At 37.4% G+C, this 24414-nt stretch overlaps 1 protein-coding gene and 1 pseudogene across 4 annotated transcripts in view; one reads left to right on the forward strand and one right to left on the reverse strand.

The window, feature by feature from the left end:
* The window catches only part of LOC100148752 (uncharacterized), a 28896-nt gene extending 11347 nt beyond the window's left edge, over window positions 1-17549 (reverse strand). The window contains exons 1-8 of one of the 4 annotated variants that reach the window (XM_073949257.1): window positions 17139-17549; window positions 14243-14328; window positions 13878-13925; window positions 9007-9054; window positions 7105-7263; window positions 5597-5755; window positions 3279-3383; window positions 322-1557 (exon numbers count right to left, since the gene is read on the reverse strand). In XM_073949257.1, the coding sequence (XP_073805358.1) occupies window positions 1286-1557; window positions 3279-3383; window positions 5597-5755; window positions 7105-7263; window positions 9007-9054; window positions 13878-13925; window positions 14243-14252 (801 nt within the window). In that variant the 5' untranslated portion in view covers window positions 14253-14328; window positions 17139-17549 and the 3' untranslated portion in view covers window positions 322-1285. Of the gene's footprint in view, window positions 1-321; window positions 1558-3278; window positions 3384-5596; window positions 5756-7104; window positions 7264-9006; window positions 9055-13877; window positions 13926-14242; window positions 14329-17063 lie in introns of those variants that run through there. The other 3 variants (XM_021477607.2, XM_073949255.1, XM_073949256.1) reach the window with 3 other exon arrangements.
* A 5053-nt stretch (window positions 17550-22602) lies between these two features.
* The window catches only part of LOC141383552 (GTPase IMAP family member 8-like), an 11484-nt pseudogene continuing 9672 nt past the window's right edge, over window positions 22603-24414 (forward strand).

Consider the following 24414-nt stretch of genomic DNA (forward strand, 5'->3'; position numbering starts at 1 on the left):
TGCCATGAAGGATTAAGGCAGTTCTGAAGGCAACCCCTTGTACTAGTAAGACATACCTAATAAAGTGGCCAGTGATTGTATATTGTCATGGTTCTTAATAGATATACACTGGATAAAATGATTCATTGGATTTATTAAAGTTCCTAAGGTACACGGTTGAAAACATTTTATATGGGCTGAATTTATATTGAATATTGCTCAACTTAATTTGTTTAGTTTGCTTGTTTCAATTCAGTCCATATTAATTGTTTGAAACAATTTTGCAAAACTCTTTTTGTTTCAGTGTAGATCATTTCTTCAGTAAAAGGACAACACACTTGCTGCTGTTTAATATATATTTTTAATTGAAACAAATAATATGGATCAACATTGTTGTGGAGACAGAGAAGAATCAGAACTACCACCTCATGTTACTGTACATAAAGCAGAAATGAATACAACCTAACCAGTGCTGAATGTGACAAATTAAAAACAGCCATATGCTTTGATCTGTTATGAGACAGCTGAATTAAAAAAACACATACAACACACATATATACTGTGTTTAAAGCGGACACAAACTAGTCTCTGTTCAGGAAACCACCACAATATTATCAAAACTAAAAGCTTTTTGTGTTTCGTACACACAGAGCATTCATATACGTGTAATTCAACATGATGTACAGTTGAAGTCAGAATTATTTGCCCCACTTTAAATTGTTTCCTCTTTTTTAAATACATTTTCCAAATGATGCTTAACAGAGCAAGAAAATTTTCACAGTATGTCTGATAATATTTTTTCTTCTGGAGAAAGTTTTATTTGTTTTAATTCGGCAAGAATAAAAGAAGTTTTACTTTTTTTTTTATTTTAAGGTCAAATTATTAGCCCTTTTAATATTTGTTCGATAGTCTACATAACAAGCCATTTTTTAGACAATAACTTGCCTGTTAACCTAATTAACCTGGTTAAGCCTTTAAATGTCACTGTAAGCTGTATAGAAGTGTCTTGAAAAACATCTAGTCAAATATTATTTACTGTCATCATGGCAAAGAGAAAATAAATCAGTTATCAGAGATGAGTTATTAAAGCTATTATGATTAGAAATGTGTTGAAAAATCTGCTCCCCGTTTAACAGAAATAGGGCAAAAAAATAATCAGGGGGGGTTAATAATACAGGGAGGCTAATAATTCAGACTTCAACTGTATGTGGTCAAATTAAACCATGTCATACATAAAACTAGTATGTCCTATTTCCCAGTTGTTCAAAATTTACTGCAGTAAATGTTTACAGTAATAAATTTTTTTTCATTTTTTCTCCTTTTCTTTTTCTTTCTCTTTTTCTTTCTCTTTTTCTTTCGCTTTTTTAATGCTCTTGTTTCTGTATTGTTTTGCTGCACCTATACCTGCAGCAAGTGCAAGCTTGGCGAGTATGGACATTCCTCCTGTAGCCACCGCTAAACCCGCACCACCCACCACTACTGCTGCCACACCAGCTCCCAGCATCACCTTCTTCGCCATCTTCCACTGTTTTTGGTTCTCTTCCTCAGCGCGCATCTCCTCTTCTTTACATTTGGCTGCTAAAAGCATGATGTAAACACAACAGCAGTGAGTTTATATTTAGCGCTCAGCATAATTGAGTTCACAGATCTCTCGTTTATGTTGAAAATTTCAATAGGATACTTCACAGCATGCGTTTCTCAACCACGCTCCTAGAGAACCACCAACACTGCATGTACAGGCCTTTCTGTCTCTGCTACTGAGCTGATAATCTGAATCAGGTGTGTTTAGTTGAGGAGACATGGAGAATGTGCAGAGCTGGTGGTCCTCCAGGAACGTGGTTGAGAAACACTGCTTTACAGTAATATATGTGTTACATTAGATCAGTCAGTACCAAAGACAAAACTGGAACTGATCTGTCAACAGACCTGAAGATCACTGTTTAAAAGTATAGTACGCCAAATTAATATTCATACGTTCATTTTCTTTTCAGCTTAGTCTCCTTATTAATCTGCCGTTGCCACAGCGGAATGAACTGCCAACTTATCCAGCATATGTTTTACACAGTGGATGCCCTTCCAGCTGCAACCCATCAATTTCATGTCGTTTTTGAACCCAAATAAGGACTAAATGTATGCTGTGTGTAGTTTTTCTGTAATTGGTATCATATCGGAGACTGCAAGGGTCTGTATGTGTTCATATATGTAGCATTTATTTATTTTTATATAAATTGCAGACGTTACAGTAGACAATTTCGCACTGCAGTTATAATCAAATTCTGTTAATGGAAAGGTTAGTAATGAATATTTATTCTCGCTTTATATGTGAACGGCCAGCCTGATCTCACGGGAAAACGTAAGTATTTTACGTTTTGCCAGTTTAGTGGCTATTTCGTACGAATTCGTACAAGTTCAGTCGTACGAAATGGTACGATTTTAAAAAGGAGTCGTGGCACCTAACCCCACCCCTAACCCCAACCGTCATTGGGGGATGAGCAAATCGTACTAAATTGTACCAGTTAGATCGTACGAATTCTTACGAATTAGCCACTAAATGAAAAAGTTACAAATATCTGTGAGATTGTGTTGGAACAGCCTGATCTCACGAGAAAACGTAAGTATTTTACGTTTTGCCAGTTTAGTGGCTAATTCGTACGAGTTCAGTCGTACGAAATGGTATGATTTTAAAAAGGAGGCGTGGCACCTGACCCCACCCCTAACCCCAACCGTCATTGGGGGATGAGCAAATCGTACTAAATTGTACAAATTAGATCGTACGAATTCATACGAATTAGCCACTAAATGAAAAAGTTACGAATTGCCGTGAGATTGTGTTGGTTGGAATGGCCCGTACAGCTTTACTGTAGACATTTTCTTGAGTAAAAATGACACTGTCTAAAACTTTGTCACACCACGCCCACTCATTAGTACCCTTTTGACAGTCGAAATGCAAGCCTGATGAAGGTGACCAACCCCTACCATACTGTACCACTCAGTGGAAATGGGCCATTGTTTCATGTCGATTCCTAAGAAACCCTCACAATCAGACAAGCTTTAAACTTTTCTTCCTGAAGTTGCCAATAAATTTCACAAAAAAAGAAAATACAAAACTCTTAAGTGGAGCTGAAATCGTTTGTTTGTTTGTTTCTCAAAAATGTGTTCTATTCATTTAACAAATGTACACATTTTACACTGAAGGTGAGCAGCTGTTTGCTTATAACTGAACACACTGGACATGAAGGTACATTCAGATTCACAAACATGACAGATTGTTGATCATTTGTGTTCATTCATATACTTACCATTGGCCTCATCCTGATTATCTCCAATATACACCACTCTATCATGATCACTGTCATCATCATCGTCCTCATCTTCTTCGTCCTTATCTTCATCATGGTCTGCTTCTAAAATTTTACAGTACGATTCAAAACAGTTTAATTAAATCCAACATTCAAAGGTTTATTTGCAGTGCCTATTAGAGCAGTGTTTCTCAACCACGTTCCTGGAGGACCACCAGCACTGCATCTTTTAGATGTCTCCTTGGTCTGTCACACCCAGTACAGGTATTCCAGTCTCTGTTAATGAGCTGAGATCTGAATCAGGTGTGATTGGAAAATGTGCAGAGCTCGTCCTTCAGGAATGTGGTTGAGAAACACTGTATTAGACTACATGCATCAAATTGCTATCAGTGTAATTATGTATTATTTCATGGGTCACTAAACACCAAAACAGATTATTTGAGATGCTGACAGTCATATATGTGTGTAAACACTATTAGGACATGTATATCTCACTAACAAGTGAAAATTGGTTGTTTTTGCGTTATTTCGAGCAAGTTCGTTCCTCTGGTTTGAAAATAAATGTTGAAGCAACGTCACGGCGATTAGATCCTTGTCTGAATATCAGCATGTAGACTGGCTGTTTGTACCGGCGGGTACAACGTGACGTCTTTCAGCAATAATTCATGAGAAAGGCTTCCAAGTCTTTTCAGACCACCAATAAGCGCGCTCTATTGTGTATGAGGCGCAACTTCATTAATATGCATGAAAGCTCTGAAGACTATTTTTACCTGTTACAGGGTTCAGACGGAAGAAAAAGAATTGTTTGGAGACACGGGTCGTCAGTGTTGTTTGTAAATGTGCTGCAACAAGAGTGTTGTTTTCATTTCCCCGCTATGAGAGTGCAGCTGGACTCAGATGTGGATTACAATGGTCTGCTAACATGCAACAGAAATATGTTTGTAAGGAACATTTTTTTACCCTAGAGCTTTTCGCATCTGCAAATGGTCAGATCTGGATTTGTCGTTCTTTTAGTTAGTATAGAAAGACCTTAGTCTCAATGATTTAGTCACTAAGTTTTCAGTACTTTAATATCACTACAATATTATGGACCAAAGATTCTTTGTAATCGCTGCTCTCCGAGTGTAAACTAGTAAACACCGCAATCAAACTATTACCGTCGTGTAGGATTTTCATTTTGTGACTGGATAGTCTATACATATGTTTTTTTGACGTTACCTAGAGAGTACATCTAAGTTACCGAGAAATGCAGAGGTTTTTTTTTTTCTTCCTACACAGCATGCGGTATCACATTGCATTAAAACTACACTCTGAAAGCAATTCCTCACATCAAATATCTTGTTTGTCATAGGGGGCATGCAGGAAATGTTTCTGAATGAAAATGAAAATACTATTGACAAAGTTGACAAATTAAGAATTTGGCAAATAATTTGATCACTGATGTCCATGTAAAGAGCCCCTGTCTGGGTCTGTTTGTATTGCCAGTATGAAAAACCGAACCGAAAACTCCCATTTTTATGCAAGCCCTTACCTCTTTCACCACTCGACACTCTCACCTAAACAGAGCTGGACCCACTTTCCTGACTTTTTTAAACTAAAGGTGTGAAAACACCCGTTTCATGGCCCTTTACATTTTTAAAAGTCTACTAAAGGTCCTGTGAAGTGCTTTTAAATGGGCATTTTTTAATTTAATGTTTGGTGTAATCTCCGTACATGAATAGTAGAGTAGCCCCTCCCTTTTAAAAAAACAGCCAATAGCGCAGGGGTCACCAATCTCGGTCCTGGAGGGCCGGTGTCTCTGCAGAGTTTAGCTCCTACTGGCCTCGACACAACTGGATGATTCAAGTATACCTAGTAAGACCTTGATTAGCTTGTTCAGGTGTGTTTGATTAGGGTTGGAGCTAAAATTTGCAGGACACCGGCCCTCCAGGAACAAGTTTGGTGACATCTGCAATAGAGTTTGGTATTCTCACAGCAAATGAAAAGTTTTTTAGACGGAGCCGGCATGTCACATACTGGGAGCATTTGATTGGTCAGAAGATTTTAAACGGAGATGACATCAACAAAAATCATTGATTCATTTAGGCATAAGTGACAAACTGCAAGCTTTGGATATTTATATCAGATTTAGATCTTCTAAACGTGCCTTTTGTCACTGTTTTAGAGCACACTAGCTGATAAACATCCTTCAACCCAACAGACTAAATTAACATTGTTATTTTTAAAAGGTGGTGTACTCATGCACTGTATTAGACACAATATACAATATACTGTAGAGTTATGTAGAGGAAAGTGGATTTTTTACTGGCAATATATACCTGGTTGTTTCTTTTTTGAACCCTTTCGACGGCGTGCTTTCTCTTTATCAGGGACCTGTGCAGGATCACTTGATTGATCAGATCTTGGTTCCCCTTTGCCTTCTTTTGTGGTCGGAGACTCATCAGACACCGCTTCAGATTTCTCACCGTCTTCTTGTTCTGGTTTAAATTAAGGATAATGCAACAATTTAGTCTGAATATTCACATAAAATGGGTGCAAAGCAGTTTACTAAGTAATTGTTGATTGACACTGGCTAAATAAATTCAATATTCACATTTTTTATCAAAGCCAATTCCCCTAAAAAAAAAAAAAAAAGGAGAAACACTGAAATAAAATGTCCACAAAAAGAAAAACATATTATTTATGACCCATTTTCCAGTGGTACGGTATGTTACGGTTCGATACGCTTTTATGGCCGTTTCCACTGTCAAAGGGTACCTAAAAGCAAACCGCAGCACTTTTTGGGCACCCTTTGCAAAAGGTACCTAGCATGACAAAGGGTTCCAAAAGACAGAGCTAGACGTGCAGCTGAACTCTATTGGTTTACAGAGATACGTCACTCGCAGAAGCAGGAGAATGAAAACAAAGGAACTGCCATTTTTTAAAGACAGACGTGACATTACACCATAATAATATATACTTATAATAACCATGGTCGACCCAAGCTCAGACAAACCTTGTTGTTGTCTTGATGCGCTTTCACGTTCTCCAGTGAGCTCTATATTTGAAAAAATAATTTATTTCTTGAGCTTAAATGATTAAATTATTAAAATAATTGCTATTTTAATTTTGCAGGACCTTTAAGTTTTTTCAGATTGTATTGTCGCTCATCACAACACCTTGAAACTTCATTAGCTGTTTATGTCTATACAAATGTTTTTAGCAATTTGATTTGTTCTACAAAGTGCAGGAGATCTTGACTGAAAATAAGGGGTTTCTTTACAGGCCTGTTTTTTTTTTTTTTTACTTTAAAATAAGCCCCTATTTATGATCATCGCTTACCTTAGGTCAGGGGTGTACAAACTCGGTCTTGGAGGGCCGGTGTCAGGCTGAGTTTAGCTCCAACATGCTTCAACACACATGCCAAGAAGTTTCTAGTATATCTAGTAGGAGCTTGATTAGCTGGATCAGGTGTGTTTGATTAGTGTTGGAGCTAAACTGCCCAGTTCAAGGCATGGAAGTTTCACACTGAGCTGATGATTGATTGTGATAATTGTTTGACAAGCTGTCCTGGGAGTGAGCTCTGAGCTTTGAGATCTTCAAGCTCTCGGCTCCTTCCCGTTTGCAGTGCAAGAGGGGAGTTTGAGCTCAAGTAGATCTCGATGAAACACCCCCCCCCCCCACCCCAATCCACACTAGCTGATAAACATCCTTAAACCTAATAGACTGAAACTAACATCAAAAAATTATTATTTTCAAAAGGTGGTGTACTCATGCACTGTGTTAGACACAATATACAGTATAGAGTTGTGTAGAGAAACGTGGATTTTTAATTGGCAATATATACCTGGACGTTTCTTTTTTGCACCCTTTCGACCGCGTGCTTTCTTTTTAGCAGGGACCTTTGCACCACCTTTTGGTTGATGAGATTTTGGTACCCCTTTGCCTCCTTTTGTGGTCGGAGACTCATCAGACACCGCTTCAGATTTCTCACCGTCTTCTTGTTCTGGTTTAAATTAAGGATAATGCAACAAATTAGACTGAATATTCACATAAAATGTAATTGTTGATTGACACAGGTTAAATAAATTCAATATTCACATTTTTATTGAAGACAATTTTCCTAAAAAAAGGAGAAACACTGAAATAAAATGTCCACAAAAAGTGGTACGGTATGGTATGGTTCGATACGCTTTTATGGCCGTTTCCACTGTCAAAGGGTACCTAAAAGCAATCCGCATCACTTTTTGGGCACCCTTTGCAAAAGGTACCTAGCACGACAAAGGGTACCAAAAGACGGAGCTAGACGTGCAGCTGAACTCTTCGCAGAAGCAAGAGAATAAAAACAAAGGAACTGCCATTTTTTTAAGGACAGACGTGACATTACTCCGTAGTAATATATACATATAATAACCATGGTCGACTCAAGCTCAGGCAAACCTTGTTGTTGTCTTAATGCGCTTTCACGTTCTCCAGAGAGCTCTATATTTGAAAAAATAATTTATTTCTTGAGCTTAAATGATTAAATTATTAAAATAATTGTTATTTTAATTTCGCAGGACCTTTAAGTTTTTTCAGATTGTATTGTCGCTCATCACAAAACCTTGAAACTTCATTAGCTGTTTATGTCAATACAAATGTTTTTAGCAATTTTATTTGTTCTACAAAGTGCAGGAGATCTTGACTGACAACGTTGTTCCTTTACAGGCCTGTTTTTTTTACTTCAGTAACCTTAGGTCAGGAGTGTACAAACTCGGTCCTGAGTTTAGGTCCAGCTTCAACACACATGCCAGGAGGTTTCTAGTATATCTAGTAGGAGCTTGATTAGCTGGATCAGGTGTTTGATTAGTGTTGGCGCTAAACTGCACAGTTTAAGGAATGGAAGTTTCTTGAAAGTTTCACACTGAGCTGATGATTGATTGAAAAGCTTGTTTGACATGCTGTCCTGGGAGTGAGCTCTGAGCTTTGAGATCTTAAAGCTCTGGGCTCCCTCTCGTTTATATGGTGAGAGGGGAGTTTAAGCTCAGGTAAGTCTTGATGAACACCCCCCACTTATACTGTGATTGGTTTAAGTAATGCATTACTTGGGATTGTAATGTTATTATGTTAATTCAAGTTACTTGTAATGTGTTCCCCCTAACATTGGTTATTTGCACAAACTGCTGTGGGGGAAACTGCCCCTATTATCTAAATACCCGAAGTGCCATTTGGGTCTCTGAACCCTTTCGACAGTATGCTTGATCTTTCACTCTGAAAACAGCCAAACATTTGTCTCTTTGAATTTGCAACCTCAGCTCATTAGAAATATGTGCCCTGGGCTACTTATGCTTAAAGTTCTTGTTTTTTGCCCTTTGAAAAGTACTGAAGAGTAGCAGGCTACGTATTAAGCGGTGAAAAGTTGATTAATTTGCATATTAGATGTAAGTGTGAAACATAATATGTAGTAATGCATTCCATGGATGTTTAAGGCATTGAAGTTTTGTGGAAGTTTCACACTCAGGTAGATCTCGATGAAACACCCCAACTCCCGAAGGCACCCATGTGCACAAACAAGCGTTATAAAAGCAGAAGATAATTACAGTTTTTAAAATTCATTAATTCATACAACTTTATTGTGGACGCTTAATTTAACGTGGCTTTTAATTCAGTCATGAGTGTGTGTTCTCTCATATTTGTCTGAATTTTCTCAGTTCTTTCTAGTCGAATCAAAATTCTAGCAAAAGCACATTTGTTTGAGGATCTCTCTCACCTGAACAAGAGCTGGAATCAGAGACGTCGTCCAGGTCTTCTGCAATATCTGAAATACACAAGATGTCAGCCAGAAAATAATGCAATCTGATTTCTGTGGCCAATAACACACAGGCTTTATAATCACACAACAAGAGGAAAACTAATGTCGTGAAGTCAAAAGCTCAAATAAAACAAACACAGATCACTGTAATGGAACATCTAGGGCTCTGTTTTAACAATCCACGTGCAAAGTGCAAAGCGCAAAGCGCAGGGGCGTGTCAGAATCCACTTTTGCTAATAAAAGGACAGAAAAATCTGCTTTGCGCCGTTTGTTAGGCGCATAGATTTGTGTCAAAACTATTTCTAAATTCAGTTCTAATTTCCAGCAAAAAAATAAATAAACAACAATAACGAAGTGTGCTCAAACAACTGAGTTATATCCAAATACACATGCTGTGCCCCATATGGTCTGAAACCTGACAGGTGGACAAATCTAAGCTTGCTTTTAATAAAACAAATATAAATATGGATATAATAAATCATACTAATAATGATAACATTATACAAAAGCAAATTTTCACAAAAAAACTGAAAAAGCCCCCGAGATGAAGGCATGAAAGCATGCTTTTTATATTTATGTAGGCTAAAAAAATAATATGTTTTGTAATATTTTAATCCTTTATATCCTTCATATAATAATTTTTTTTCCTTTATATTTAGATCCTATATATATCCTATATATATCCTATATATATCCTATATATATCCTATATATATCCTATATATACCCTTAATATCTAATATTTTTTTTCATATGTAAAGATGTTTGCGTATTGCTCTACATCTTGTGTGAATTAAGCAGTGTAACGCCTGTTTCACACCGCAAGCATCAGCGGCGCGTGAGCAGAGCGTGAGCAGCCTGTGTGTTTTCCGCGTCTATGTTAACAGATTAGAGTTTTCATACCGCATGCAGCAGCAGCGCGTCAGAGCGAGGCGTGAACGTCGCCGAAGCAGCAGTGCAGCGATAGTTTCGGCGCTGAGTCTATTTTTGACGCGCTGCTCACGCTCAAATAAAGTAACAGTGCATTGATAATGACTAAAACACATTGAATGACAGTAAAAAGTAGCAATTTTACCCAATAAATGCGTTAATAATGTCAAATGGTTTATATATAGTCATTCAAATTAACTTAAAACGATTTAAAACGGCAACAAACATTTATTTAGGCCCGAACTACAAAACCAAATGTAAAACAATTTTAGTATCAGTTTTGCTTAAGTTGCACACTAGTGTTGTAGGAGAGGGGAAATAGAATATTTATGGGATTTGTAGTCCATGGCGAAGTGTATTGTGGGTAGTGTAGTTCGGCACGCATGCTGGATGATGTTAACTCGCTGTGTTCTGTGCAGCTGAGCAGAGGAAGAAATTTTTAATCGGCTTTGTTTTATGTTCACTCGAGTTATTCCTACCGGGAGCTGTTTGCACTGTGAATCTGACAACACGAAAACAAGTAAAAGAATGACATGCATTGGTTACTTTTGTCCGTCTTATCCTCTGCACGAGCATGAATTAACGAGCTGTTATTTTGCGGCTGGACATCACTGAAGCGGAGAAAGTAACACTAGTTTGATCATGTATAAATATCATTATAACTATATTGTATAAATATTATTATAACTAGGTCTACAGCAACCTGATAATAAAAAACAAATGACATGATATCACAGGCGATTGTCTTCTGACTGTAGACACTTCTCATGTAAGTTAGCTTGAGAAGCATACAGCACTATTTGATCTATAAAATTTGTACAATAAACATTTGCCGGTTAATGAAACAGCATAGGAGGGGCCTTGGTGCAGATGAAAAGTTTAAAAAGTGTATTTGTATATAGAGAGACATGGATAACTAGATAGAATAGACAGAGATAGGTTGATCTCTGCAGCAGCTGCCGAAGAGCTGCGCGCTGCAGACGCAGCTGGTGTGAAACGCCTGCGTGCTGCTACTGCTCGACATACGCGCTGCTCACGCTCTGCTCACGCGCCGCTGACGCTTGCTGGACAATAAACGGGCTTTGTTCTGGTGTATTGAAAAATCTATTATAGTTTCTCAAAATAGCAACGCTTTAGCAATGCGCCACAGAACGCCTTCCTTTTTAGACTAGAACGCCTATGGGTGCACAAATGAGCGCAAATGCATTTGCTATTTAAAAAGCGTGGTGCAAAACATCAAAACAACTCTTGCGCCAAGCTGAAATTAGCAAACAACAATTTCAAAAATGTATTTGAAATAAAAACGTTGAATTATTGCATGTGTTATGATGCTGCCATTCATCAGGACTAGTATGGAATTGAATTATTTAGTATTAATCTGTAGTTTGTAAGTGTCATATTCAATGAATTGATATTGACCTGATGCCATTGTGTCTCCTAAAGTCACTCAGAGGCTCTCAGTGATTATATGAGTTTCTATAGTATGTGGTGTAGTTTAAATGTATTTGTGCTTCATGCACTGGTAACTTGCCTTTCAGTGTTTGACTTTTCCATTTATCCATATGCTATACCTCCTTGCCACACTTATTCTGTGTTTTTTGAAGTAAAGCATTACTTGTGATAGTAATATTATTATGTTAATTCAAGTTACTTGTAATGTGTTCCCCCTAACACTGGTAATTTGCACAAACTGCTGTGGGGGAAACTGCCCCTATTATCTACATAACCAAAGTGCCAATTGAGTCTCTGAACCCTTTCGACAGTATGCTTGATCTTCCACTCTGAAAACAGCCAAACATTTGTCTCTTTGAATTTGCAGCCTCAGCTCATTAGAAATATGTGCCCTGGGCTACTTATGCTTACAGTTCTTGTTTTTTGCTCTTTGAAAAGTACTGAAGAGTAGCAGGCTACGTATTAAGTAAAAAGTTGATTAATTTGCATATTAGATGTGGGTGTGAAACAACATCTAGTAATGCATTCCATGGATGTTTAAGGCATGGAAGTTTCTTGGAAGTTTCACACTGAGCTGATGATTGATTGTAAAGCTTGTTTGATATGCTGTCCCTGGAGTGAGCTCTGAGCTTATGACATCTTCAAGCTCTGGGCTCCCTCCCGTTTGCTTGGCGAGAGGGGAGTTTGAGCTCAGTTAGATCTTGATGACCCCCAACCCCCGGCCCTCGCAAGATGTGACTTCATGCCTTTGCATTGACTTAACACGCTTCTTCTGCGTCTGGTGTGAACACAGCATTATAGATTTAAGAGAACGAATACCAAGTGAAGTTGTACTTTCAAACTACCCAGCTAACAAATTTAGGTTGTAAGAACGTTCTCATAACGTTATCTGTAACGTTCCAAGAATGTTGAAATGTCCAGTTTGCTTATTGTTGCTAGAACGTTTTTTATGGTTAGAATAACGTTGTTACAACGTTCCTAAAACCTAAAATTCCACCAAAATATAAAGTTCTAAGAACGTTTATTTGGAATGTTTCAAGAACGTCGAAATGTCCAGTTTGCTTAATGTTGCTAGAACTTTTTTTATGGTTAGGATAATGTTGTTACAACGTTTTCAAAACTTAAATTTTCACAAAAATATAACATTTTAAGAACTTTTTCCATCAACATTATGACAACGTTTATGAAGTACAAATAACATTCTGAAGACACTCCAAGAACTTCATTCTAAGAACGTTTTCCATCAACATTATGACGTTTATGAAGTACAAATAACGTTCTGAAGACATTCAGAGAACTTTGTTCTAAGAACTTATTTTTTTTACAACGTTACAAGAACGTTAACGTTATGGACCCTTCTAAAAACAATCTATTGATAACGTTTTGTGCTAACATTTCCACAACTTTTAAAAAACGTTAGTGAATGTTCTAGGAACGTTCCCTGTTAGCTGGGTAATATTAAAATAACGTGTAGCTATTTCTTGCTGTTGAAGTTTGCTTAATCTTGGAAGTTCAGTGGAAGTTTCACACTATTTATGGCCTTTAGATAATTGCATTGTTAATAAAGAACTAAAGTTTTCCATGTCTCATTGCTTCTCTTTGGAGAATAATACTATAGTAGGTGGTGTAGTTTAAATGTATTTGTGCTTCTTGCACTGGTAATTTGCCTTTCTGTGTTTGACTTTTCCATTTATCCATATGCTATACCTCCTTGCCACACTTATTCTGTGTTTTTTTAAGTAAAGCATTACTTGTGATAGTAATGTTATTATGTTAATTGAAGTTACTTGTAATGTGTTCCCCCTAACACTGGTTATTTGCACAAACTGCTGTGGGGGAAACTGCCCCTATTATCTACATAACCAAAGTGCCATTTGGGTCTCTGAACCCTTTCCACAGTATGCTTGATCTTTCACTCTGAAAACAGCCAAACATTTGTCTCTTCGAATTTGCAACCCAGGCTCATTGGAAATATGTGGCTAATTGGTTGATAATTCCAACTTCAGCTGTATGTTACTTTGCAACTACCTGCACATTTCAACTAATCCTCATTAGAGTACTGTAAGTGTGTTAGCGTCAGTTTAAGTAGACATGAACTTGCTAAGTTTCTTAAAGTCAGGAGAAGGTTGTTTGGGCAGTGTAATATTAAGCAGACAACCTGCTAATACTGAAATGATAATACATTGGCATGTAGCTTGCACAAAATGGCCAATCTAAAGTGACCCACAAAGGCACCCATGTGCACAAACAAGCGTTATTAAAGCTGAAGATAATTACAGTTTTTAAAATTCATTAGTTCATACAACTTTATTGTGGATGCTCAATTTAACGTGGCTTATAATTCAGTCATGAGTGTGTGTTCTCTCATATTTGTCTGAATTCTCTCAGTTCTTTCTAGTCGAATCAAAAGTCTAGCAAAAGCACATTTGTTTGAGGATCTCTCTCACCTGAACAACAGCTGGAATCAGAGAGGTCACCCAGGACTCCTGCAATTTCTGAAATACACAAGATCTCAGCCAGAAAATAATGCAATCTGATTTCTATGGCCGATAACAAACAGGCTTTATAATCACACCACAAGAGGAAAACTAATGTCGTGAAGTCAAAAGCTCAAATAAAACAAACACAGATCACTGTAATGGTGACCAAAGTAAAAGCAGATTTTGGAAATAAGAATTTATTCAAAATAAAAATGTTGAATGAATTATTACATGTGTTTCGATGCTGCCATTTATCAGGACTAGTATAGAATTTAATGATATAGTATTAATCTGTAGCGTTTAACTTTTATATTAAATGAAGTGATACTGACCTGATGCCATTGTGTCTCCTGCAGTCACTCAGAGGCTGTCAGTGTTTGTATGAGTTTGTGAAGTGAATAAGACAAACTGAAAGCATCTGCAAGAATATCAAGCAGTAAATAGGATGGAATGGGGTGTGTGTGTGTGTGTGTGTGTGTGCGTGTGTGTGTGTGCGTGTTTATCAGTCACACAATACAACACATCTCCCTCACATAGTCAATCAGGTTGTGTATCGTAGTTATCCAATACTCTGTTTTTTCCCGGGAGTCTCCCGTATTTCAGACCCATCTCTCGTTATGTTATTCCTCCCAAAAAAGTCCTGTAATTTCACCCCCCTCCCCCCATTTTTATAACACCCCCCAAATTTGGTACAAGATTCGATCACAGCCAGAAACTCAGTGCATAGTACTGGCCAGGCATCCCCCCTGGCCAGGATGCCGGGGTTAAACTCCTACTCTTTTTTTGAAGGACATCCTGGGATGCATCCGCACAGTACTGGTACAGACACCTAGACATCCCCCACCCCCGGTCTACGGGATTTGCAGAGATGAATGTTGGCAGGTATGGTCACCTTCTTTTCCGTCGCATTGCAATGTTGCTGGATATTGGCTGAAACTGGAACACACTGTCGTATACGCAAATCAAGAGCATCCCAAACATGCTGAATGGGTGCCATTATCTTGTCAATAAGCTGGCTAAGAAAGGACTGGGATGTTTTCAATTTTCAGATGTGACCGTGCATGATCATGCTGCGACATGTTTGTGGATGAATTCCTCAATAATGAACCTCACGGGATCTCTAAGCATTTAAAATAGCATCAATAACATGCTGATGTGTTTATTGTTCATATCATACATCCACTCATACCATAATCCCACCCCCTATTGTGACTATTCTATTCACAATGCTGACATTACCTCTCCAAAGTGCCAGACATCATCAAGTGTAAGCATTTGCCCACTCAAATTGATTACATCTGGTTAATTGAGGAGGACAAGTGTCAGATGAGCTGTCTTGAGACACTTCTAAGAGATTGTGCAGAATCTCTCTGGTTCTGTATTGGATTTTTGCAGCAGCGCTATATCAATGCTTTTCTTACTGAGAGAGTTTTTGTCTTGTGTTTGAGTCCAAATATCTAAACACTCTTAAATCAAGAAACTTTTTTTTGTAGAGAAGCAAAATTAATGTCTTGTTTTGAGAAACAATAAGTGAAAAGTAAGCTAATAAACTTACAAATAAACTTGTTTTCATTAAAATAAGATTATCTCACCCACCACATTGACAGAATATTGAGCTTGTTTTAAGGAGAAGCTCGCTTAATTTTGTCTCATTATTTCTGAAAACAAATCAATATTTTAGCGTGTTTATAAAATGCTTCCAGACTAAAAGATTTGTAGATATTTAGACTAGAAATAAGACGAAAACTCCAAGAAAGAAAAGCATTTGTGCAGTGTAGACAGTACTCAACATTTGAAGTGGATCTAAATTCCTTTCATAATTCTCTTAAGACAGGAATGGAAGTTGTTCAATAGTTTTAAGACAACTTTGATGAAAGGTTGTGATCCACTTCAAATGTTGACAACTGTAGTTTTTGCTGTTAAATCATTACTAATCAAAGACAAGCTTAATGACAACATTGCCGACTTTAAATAACATAAGATTAACTTGTTTTAATTTGTTTCCTGTTATTCTCTGTCCTAGATAACATCCACCACTTGACCCCTGCTGTAGAAAAAAACATAAAGTGTAAAAAAAAAAAAAAGATGGACGTTGATGTCTGATTCATACTTATTCTCTCTGTTTTAATAACTCATTTCTAATGACTGATTTCTTTTACCTTTGCCTAGATGGCAGCACATACTATTTGACCAGATATTCTTCATGACACTAGTATTTAGACATTTTAATGCTTAATTAGGCTAATTAGGGTAAAGTTAGGGTAATTAGACAGGTCATTGTAAAATAGTGGTTTGTTCTGTAGATTTTGTTCAATCGCAACCAAATATAGCTTAAGGGGGGCTAATAATATTGATCTTAAAATGTGTTTAAACAGTTAAAAGTTGCTTTTATTCTAGCAGAAATAAGACAAATAAGACTTTCTCCAGAAGAAAAAATATTATGGGAAATACTGTGAAAATTTTTTGAATCTGTTAAACATAATTCAGGACATATTTAATAAAGAAATTATATATATATATATATATATATATATATATATATATATATATATATATATATATATATATATATATATATATATATATATACATACATATACCACAGAGGGGTGAATAATTTTGACTTCAACTTTATATATAATAACTGCACAACAAAGACAATAAATGTCAAACCTGTCAAGCACATTGACAGTCGAGGAAAGTACATCTCTTATCTTTACCTAGGAATTCCAGTCATTTTACAGAACGAGGAATTCTGCAGAGCATAAATGATTGGGTGTTTTTTCACCTCAACAATGAGACAGTTATGAAACATGTAAACGAGTGTTGTCCATGTGACTGTTTTTGAGTAAGTTATTTCTCTGCTAAACCTGTCATGTGATCTTCTGCTGAAATGTCTCTCCATCTGATCAGCTGATATTTTTCATAAGGGGGTAAAATCATATCTTGGCTATTTGCAATTCTGAAAGTACTGCTGTCTTCATTCACTTATTTCTTCCATGACATTTTCTAAATACAGAACATATATTGGCAATGGTTGATCTTCATATTAATATTTTGCACACAAACAACCCGATTGTTTTCTTCTCAGAATTGCGACACAAGTCTGCTACAGCATATACATAATACATAGAACAGTGTGAAAATTAGTACCAGCACAGAACTGCTATCATCCCCAGATGAATGGACAGACTGAAAGTAAGATCCAGGAGGCGAGGCGATTCTTACGATCTTTGTGCCGCGGTCATCAAAACTCCTGGAGCCAGTTCCTGGGCTGGACCGAGTGTGCGTAAAACTCCTTGTGCCATCTCGCCACTAGACTCACACCCCTCCAGAGCATACTTGGTTTCCAGCCTCCCCTGCCTCCATGGTCGTGGGAACCACCTGACATCCTGGCCATCGACTGCGGGTTCTGAGAGAGCAAGGAGGTCTGGGACTCAGCTCATCACCATCTCCAGCGAGCTGTACGGAGACAGAAAAATGACACAGATCAACGTCGTTCTAATACGCTTAACTTCGAGGTTTGCCAGAGCATCTAGCTGTCTACTTGGCGTATGCGTCTCCGACAGCCCTGTAAAAGGCTGAGTTCCAGCTTCATTGGTCCCTTCCCTATCATCGAGTGGTTCAACTCTGTAACCCAGAGTACAAGATACACCCTTCCTTTAACATGTCCTTCTAAAACCCCTCCTCTCTCCACAGAACCTGTTCCTGCAGAAGAGCCCCCTCCTCCTCCTATCTTGGTTGAAGAGGTTCATTTATTCTGTAAAGGTGATCATCAGATCTAGATGGCGTGGGGGTAGATTGGAATATCTAATTCGGCTTAGTCCCTTTATTAATCCGGGGTCGCCACAGCAGAATGAACTGCCAACTTATCCAGCAAGTTTTTACGCAGCAGATGCCCTTCCAGCCCCAACCCATTTCTGGGAAAGAAATATCTAGTTAATTAGGCAAATTAGGGTAACTAGGCAATTCATTGTATAATTTGTTCTGGAGACAATTCAAAACTATTATTGCTTAAAGGGGTTAATAATATTGACCTTATTATTTTTAAAACTGCTTTTATTCTAACGAAAAAAAAAAGACTTTCTTCAGAAGAAAAAAATATTGTTGGAAATACAGAAAAATTCCTGAATCTGTTCAACATCATTCGGTAAATATTTGAAAAAAGAAAAAAACAAAAAACTAAAGTGGGAATAATTTTGACTTCAACTTTATATACAATAACTGCACAGCAAAGACAATAAATGTCAAACCTGTCAAGCACATCAGCAGTCGAGGAAAGTACATCTCTTATCTTTATCTAGGAATTCCAGTCATTTTACATCTTAATTTCTCAAAGAAATGCAAACTTGTCACCGATGTCCTGGAAATATTTGGTATTGTAAGAGTCTAAATTATCAAATGCATTTGTTTACATGGAAAAGCATGTCTTTCACCAAAGAAGGTCCATACTGACTCCAAAGACAGATACTGATGAGATCAGGGCCTGGTATGTGGCCACATGTTGATTGGTCAGTTTTAATGTCTCAGCATTTAGGCTTTAATCACATGGTCAAGAAAGATAGAAAAAAAGGTGTAAAACTTTGCTCTGTCTTTTTTTCCTGGCCTTTCTTTTCCTGGTCTGCTTCTCTCCTGCTCTGCTCCTCTCCTCCTCTGGAGTCTTCTCTGACTCTACTGCAATCAGGCTAACTTCTGGGTCTGCTCTCTTTGTCTCTCTCTTTCCCTTATCGTGTCTCTTCTTCTACCTCTGGTAACTTTAATATTACATTTAAGCTCTGTACAGTTTATATTATATGTTTTATCATTTCATATTTAATTATATTATACAGTTATTTTGTAATTAATTCAGTTGTTGCATTTTAAAAATGTGCTTGCATATACTGTGTGCAGTTTGGGGGTAAAAAAGGGGGTATCACCTTATTTTGATGGTTCCTTTAACGCATTATGTTGAATTTAAGTTACAATGCATCTACATGCCAACTAGTTCTCATTAGATTATAAGTAGACTACTGGGTTATTATTAGTGTTAGTTAGACATGTACTTCCATAGTTTCTTATAGTCAGTTAAATGTGTTGAAGGAGCAGAATCAACAGATATTAAGCAGACAGTCTACTAATACTCAAATGAGAAGTATTTGGCATGTAGTTGCAATGGAACTTCCAAAATGTGCAATAGAGACCCTTAAAATAAAGTCTTACCAACATAACAAACTTTGACATTTTTAAAATATTTTTTTATTTGTTTATTTTTTTAAATAAGTAATATTTTACTTATTTTTACCCAACACTGATATGTTGAATGCTAGTGTTAAATATGAACAGCAAAGTATTAAAAACAAGGGTCAAACTTTATTTTAGTGTACAGTTCATGCAATTAACAAATACAGTATGTTTAGCTCAAACTACTTATTAGATGCTTATCAGCGTCAGAGGGCGGGGCCTCAGGTTTGAAATCTCCCGGGTTTGCGCGTGCACGTGAATAACTTGGTTTTGTTCGTACGTCATGGCGAAACACCTAATGACTCGGTATCAAGGCGACTCGTTTGAAGCACTATGAGTCGACTCTTTTATAGATGAATCAACCGTTTTAAACACTGTACACTAACAGATTTAAGCCTTAGCTGGATACTTCACTTCACTTAGAGCTGTGTTACACACTACATGGAGGGGAATTTTCAAAAACCCATAATATGGGCTCTTTAACCGTCCTTATTCCTTGCAGTATGGATGATGATTTGAGATGCTAACTGAATGCACACACCAGATGAGTAGAGGAGAAGACAGAATGATGAAGCACACATCAGATGAGTTGAGGAGAAGACAACGATGAAGCACACACCTCCGACTGGATACGGGGCTGACTGGACAAACTGGAGATAAAACAGAGAACAGGTAAGTTTCTGAATGATAGATTGCTGATAATGAATATGTGGAGAGTATTCGTTATGAGTCCGCTTCGTATGAACGAGCCCGGACAAAGAGTGGTGTGAGGTGTGTGCTTATATTGTCTCACGGTGATGAGGTGCAGCTGTGCATGATTGAAACTCAGGTCATAATGGGCATTGTGTGAAATTGGTGGGAGAGCCTGGCCAATCTGTGACAATATCTCAGATAATAACAGACCATTAATATGCATATAATATACAATAGGCTTGTATGAATGGTTGGAATTATTACTTAAAGTATTTTTTTAAATACAGTTATTTCTAGTCAGACCTCATTATTAATAATGTGATGACACCTAGTGGTTATCTTCATCTAAGCAGTCTAACATGTAAATATCTCCATCATTGTGATAAACAAGTCATAAAGATGCTTCAGCAGGGGCGGACTGGGACAAAACAAATCAGCCCTGACACTGCAGCCACCCCAGCTCACATTACCACACCAACATAGGCCCACCGACGGACACACACATTCACTACCTACTTAGGTGTACAGATGATGAAATAATTTAAGCACCCTATGTAATAGATATTAAAACATTTAATGTATGTTACTGGAACAAAAACAACCCATTTATAACAAATTTATATATACAGTAAAACATGCAGTCTGTATACCCTAAATCACACGTAATCTGCTGATAATGACATTTTCAAATGTACAGGAGTTAAGCTTACAGATGTTAAACATGGTACGTGGTACAATCCCACCATACAGTAATGATTAGATTAAACAAAGCTAGACAAAGAACAGTGAGAACATTAGTGTGTGGCTATACAGTATACTCATCCATCCATTCCTGTCTTGGGGTTGAAAAAAAAAACAAAAACTTTTCATTCCACTTCCAATGTTTACTACTCTATATAAAAATGTGGTAAAGCATGGTAAAAATAAGGCGAGGATTTTTCTTTTTCTGAATCGCTTATTTAATTTGTTGATTGGGTTAGTGGAAGTGACTGGGCGGGTCAATCTGGGCTTTTTAAAATACTATTGGTTGAATTTAGGAAAAGGAGAAGAGTGGGTCAGTTGATCGGGCAGTCAGTCAGTCGACAGCGGCCTCTGGTGGACGTATGTGAGAACAGCAGGTGTGAATGGTACTCGTGAGAAAAATTTGAGATCTCAATAAGCGTACACAGTAACCTCTAGTGGATTCGCAAAAACTGCAAAAAAAAAAAAAAAAAACATAGCTCCTGGCACGTATTTACCGGTTTCCAGAACTATATATAGAGGTATGTTTTCAAAATGAGCCTTTGTTGATTTAAAATCTGTAAAATTTATTTTCTTGTAAAATCAGTCTGATATTATAATGTGAATACATATGTTGGTTTGTGTTGATCATAAAAATTTTACAATAACAAAAAACACCAAATGATCATTTCTGAACATTCGTACAAACCAGGATTCAAACTCAGGATGCCCGCAGAGCACTGTGTACTGACGCACTGTCCACTAGGCTGTAGTGTAGAGCTGTGAACCTACACTGGTCTCTATGTTCGGTTAGGTTACGATTATCATGCCATTGATTCAGTTCAATTTGATATTTCGGTGGATTGACAGTGCTTTTTATACACAACACAAACATTTAGCAAATAATTTGAACAAATATAAATATCCAGCTCAATTTCTGATCCTTGTCTTGTTCTCTTACACCCCTTTGATTGGTCACACACTCAACAAAAACGGTTGCAATTGGCTCTTGCACACTGCGCTCTTCACAGATGAGTGACAGTGATAAGCTGCAGGCGGCAGCGGCGATCACAGCTGATCCATGATACCCACGGTGGAAAAAACTCAGGCACGTGCTCGTGTCTGTATTCAGATGTAATGCTGTAAAACAGCCAAGAGGAGAAGAAAAGTCCTGCCAGCAGGTCAAATGGGCCACTGTGTGTGTTTGTGTGTGTGAGAGAGAGAGAAATGGAGTACTTTCATTCTTTCAATTGCAGTGAAATAGGGGCATCTAATATAAATGTCAGTGAAAGAATGATCCAGCAAACGTACACGCAGTGAAATTGTGCACAGTTTCTGAGATTTAAGTAGTTGGAGCGTTGTAAATACTTGCGCTCGCCTCCCTTACGACCGAGCGCAAATGAGATAAATGACGTCAGTACATAATAACCGGTTATGATTATTACTGAACCGATACCGAATTGTCCGTGTCTACATCGCGGTGCACCGAAGAAACAATTAATTTTGACACCCCTACTGTGGTGACTGAGTTTTTCTTTCCGACCTTGTCAATATAACACAGATTCACCAAGTCTTGAAATGCTTTTGAAATGCCACAATCCTTTTGAATCACTTTAGTCATGTGACCTGGGTGTTTCGCAACACTTTGTGGCAATGTTTCGAAATATGTAAACATTTTGGAAAATGTGTTGAAATACCAGTTTCACCTTGGTCATCCCTACATTTAGATCCCCACCTCCGTTTTCATCCTCCAGTTCGTAAAAGTTGGAGTGATTCGGTAATACTGTGGCAACATGGTAATATCACTACTCACCATACAGCTATATAATTTGCAGATTTTTTTAAATAATAAATTCAAATACTCCACAATTGATGCCAAATCCTACTGACTCTGGTTAACTTCTGAGATAAGAGACTGGGCATTGCATGCATGCACATTTTTCTGTATGAGCCACTTGCAAGACTGGCTTGAATACAGCCGGTGGGTGGGTTTTATTTCTATTTCTATTGCGTGTTACAGTTTAGACACTTTCAGTTTTTCTTATTCACTTCACACCTTCAGACAAAGACTGACAGCCTCTGCTGTGCCAAAACAAACTAAAACTGCAGAACACATGATGGCTTCAGTATATAAAGGTGAGTATAAATTAAATAACATCAAACCTCTGAACATATTTGCAACTTAAATGATGTTAAAGATTAAGAAGGAAATACATGTTTTAAATCAAATCAACATTGAAGCATTATCAAATCAATCTACAACAGGATTCAGTGCCAGTATTTTATTATCAGTGTTGCATGCCTGATCTATAACGAAATATTGTCTGTGATGTATCATTTGGTAAAATAAGGTGAAGACCAATTTTCATTAGTGTGGATAATTAAGCAAAATCATTTGGGTTTTGGTTTCTGTCAGTCAGAGAATATCTGAAATCAACTTCAAAACTGTCAATAAAACAACTCCACTAACAACACCATCCTTTATGCATGCATTATCGCTCACTTTGTCAACTTTAAATTTGGATTCTGAGTTAGTTGAACCTCATTGAATGGCTGCAGATGCACTCATAAGCTGACATTTGTTGATGCAAGTTGACGCCACATCCTATTAACACCAATTAACATCCCATTATGCGCAAATTTATCAATGCACCATTTAGGTCATCATTATAGTGATCAGTGTTTGTTTAAAATGGACTTCCAAGCCTTGACGTCTTTACATTAGATTTTATTTTGCTGCTGCTGTTTACTAAGTAAAAAAGCCAAGAGGGAATTTGATCTGGTGATTTTGTTGAAACTGTTGGCAATGTAGGTATCATCTAGTTGGCTATTGTATAGTAAAGCATAAATGTTACCTTAAATAAAATTGTGCTTTTGTTCTAAAATACATGGCAGACAATATATGAAAAAATAAATGTGCAAGTCGTGCAACTCTCAGTTAAAAATGTTTTGTTGTTTTAGTGTTGATTCAAGTTTTTTCTAATCAGGAATGTTGTGCTGTAAATCATGCGATCAGTTCCCGCAGTGTTGAAATAATGTTGTTGTTTTCTTTTACATTTCTAAACCGGTGATAAATGAGATGTTGTCAGAATTTGAAAGCTTTGTGAGCAGCTAACAGGCTCCGTCACATTCCTTGTCTTTTAATAGATTTTGTCAAAACAGTGATAAGATCTCCTATACATACAGTCAGGTCCATAAATATTTGGACATCGCCACAATTGTACTGTAACATCCATGACTCTTTATGCCAACACAATTAAATGAACAAGATGTGCTTCAACTGCAGACCGTCGGCTTTAATTTGAGGGTATTTACATCCAAACCAGGTGAATGCTGTAGGAATTACAAAAGTTTGCATATGTGCTTCCCACTTGTTAAGGGTCCAAAAATAATTGGACAGAATAATAATGAGAAAACTTTCACTTTTTAATACTTGGTTGCAAATCCCTCAATTACAGCCTGGTGTTTGGAACGCATAGGCATCGACAGATGCTGGGTTTCATTCCTGGTGATGCTCTGGTGATGGCCTCTACACCAACTGTCTTTAGTCTCTGCTAGTTCTTGGGGCATTTTCCATTCAGTTTTGTTTTCAGCAAGTTAAATGCAAGCTAAATCACATTCAGGTCAGGTGATTTACTTGGCCATTGCATTACATTCCACTTCTTCCTCTTCAAGAACTCTTTCTGGTTGTTCAAAACTCTTTTGCCGTAAGCTTTGGGTCATTCTCCATCTGCATTGTGAAGCCCCGTCCATGAGTTCTGTAGGATTTGGCAGAATAGGAGCAGATGATATTGCCTGAAACGCTTCAGAATCCATCCTGCTGCTTTTGTCAGCAGTCAAATCATTAATAAATGCAAGAGAATCAGATGTA

This window comes from Danio rerio, chromosome 1, assembly GCF_049306965.1.
Source record: "Danio rerio strain Tuebingen ecotype United States chromosome 1, GRCz12tu, whole genome shotgun sequence".
Taxonomy (NCBI): Eukaryota; Metazoa; Chordata; class Actinopteri; order Cypriniformes; family Danionidae; genus Danio; species Danio rerio.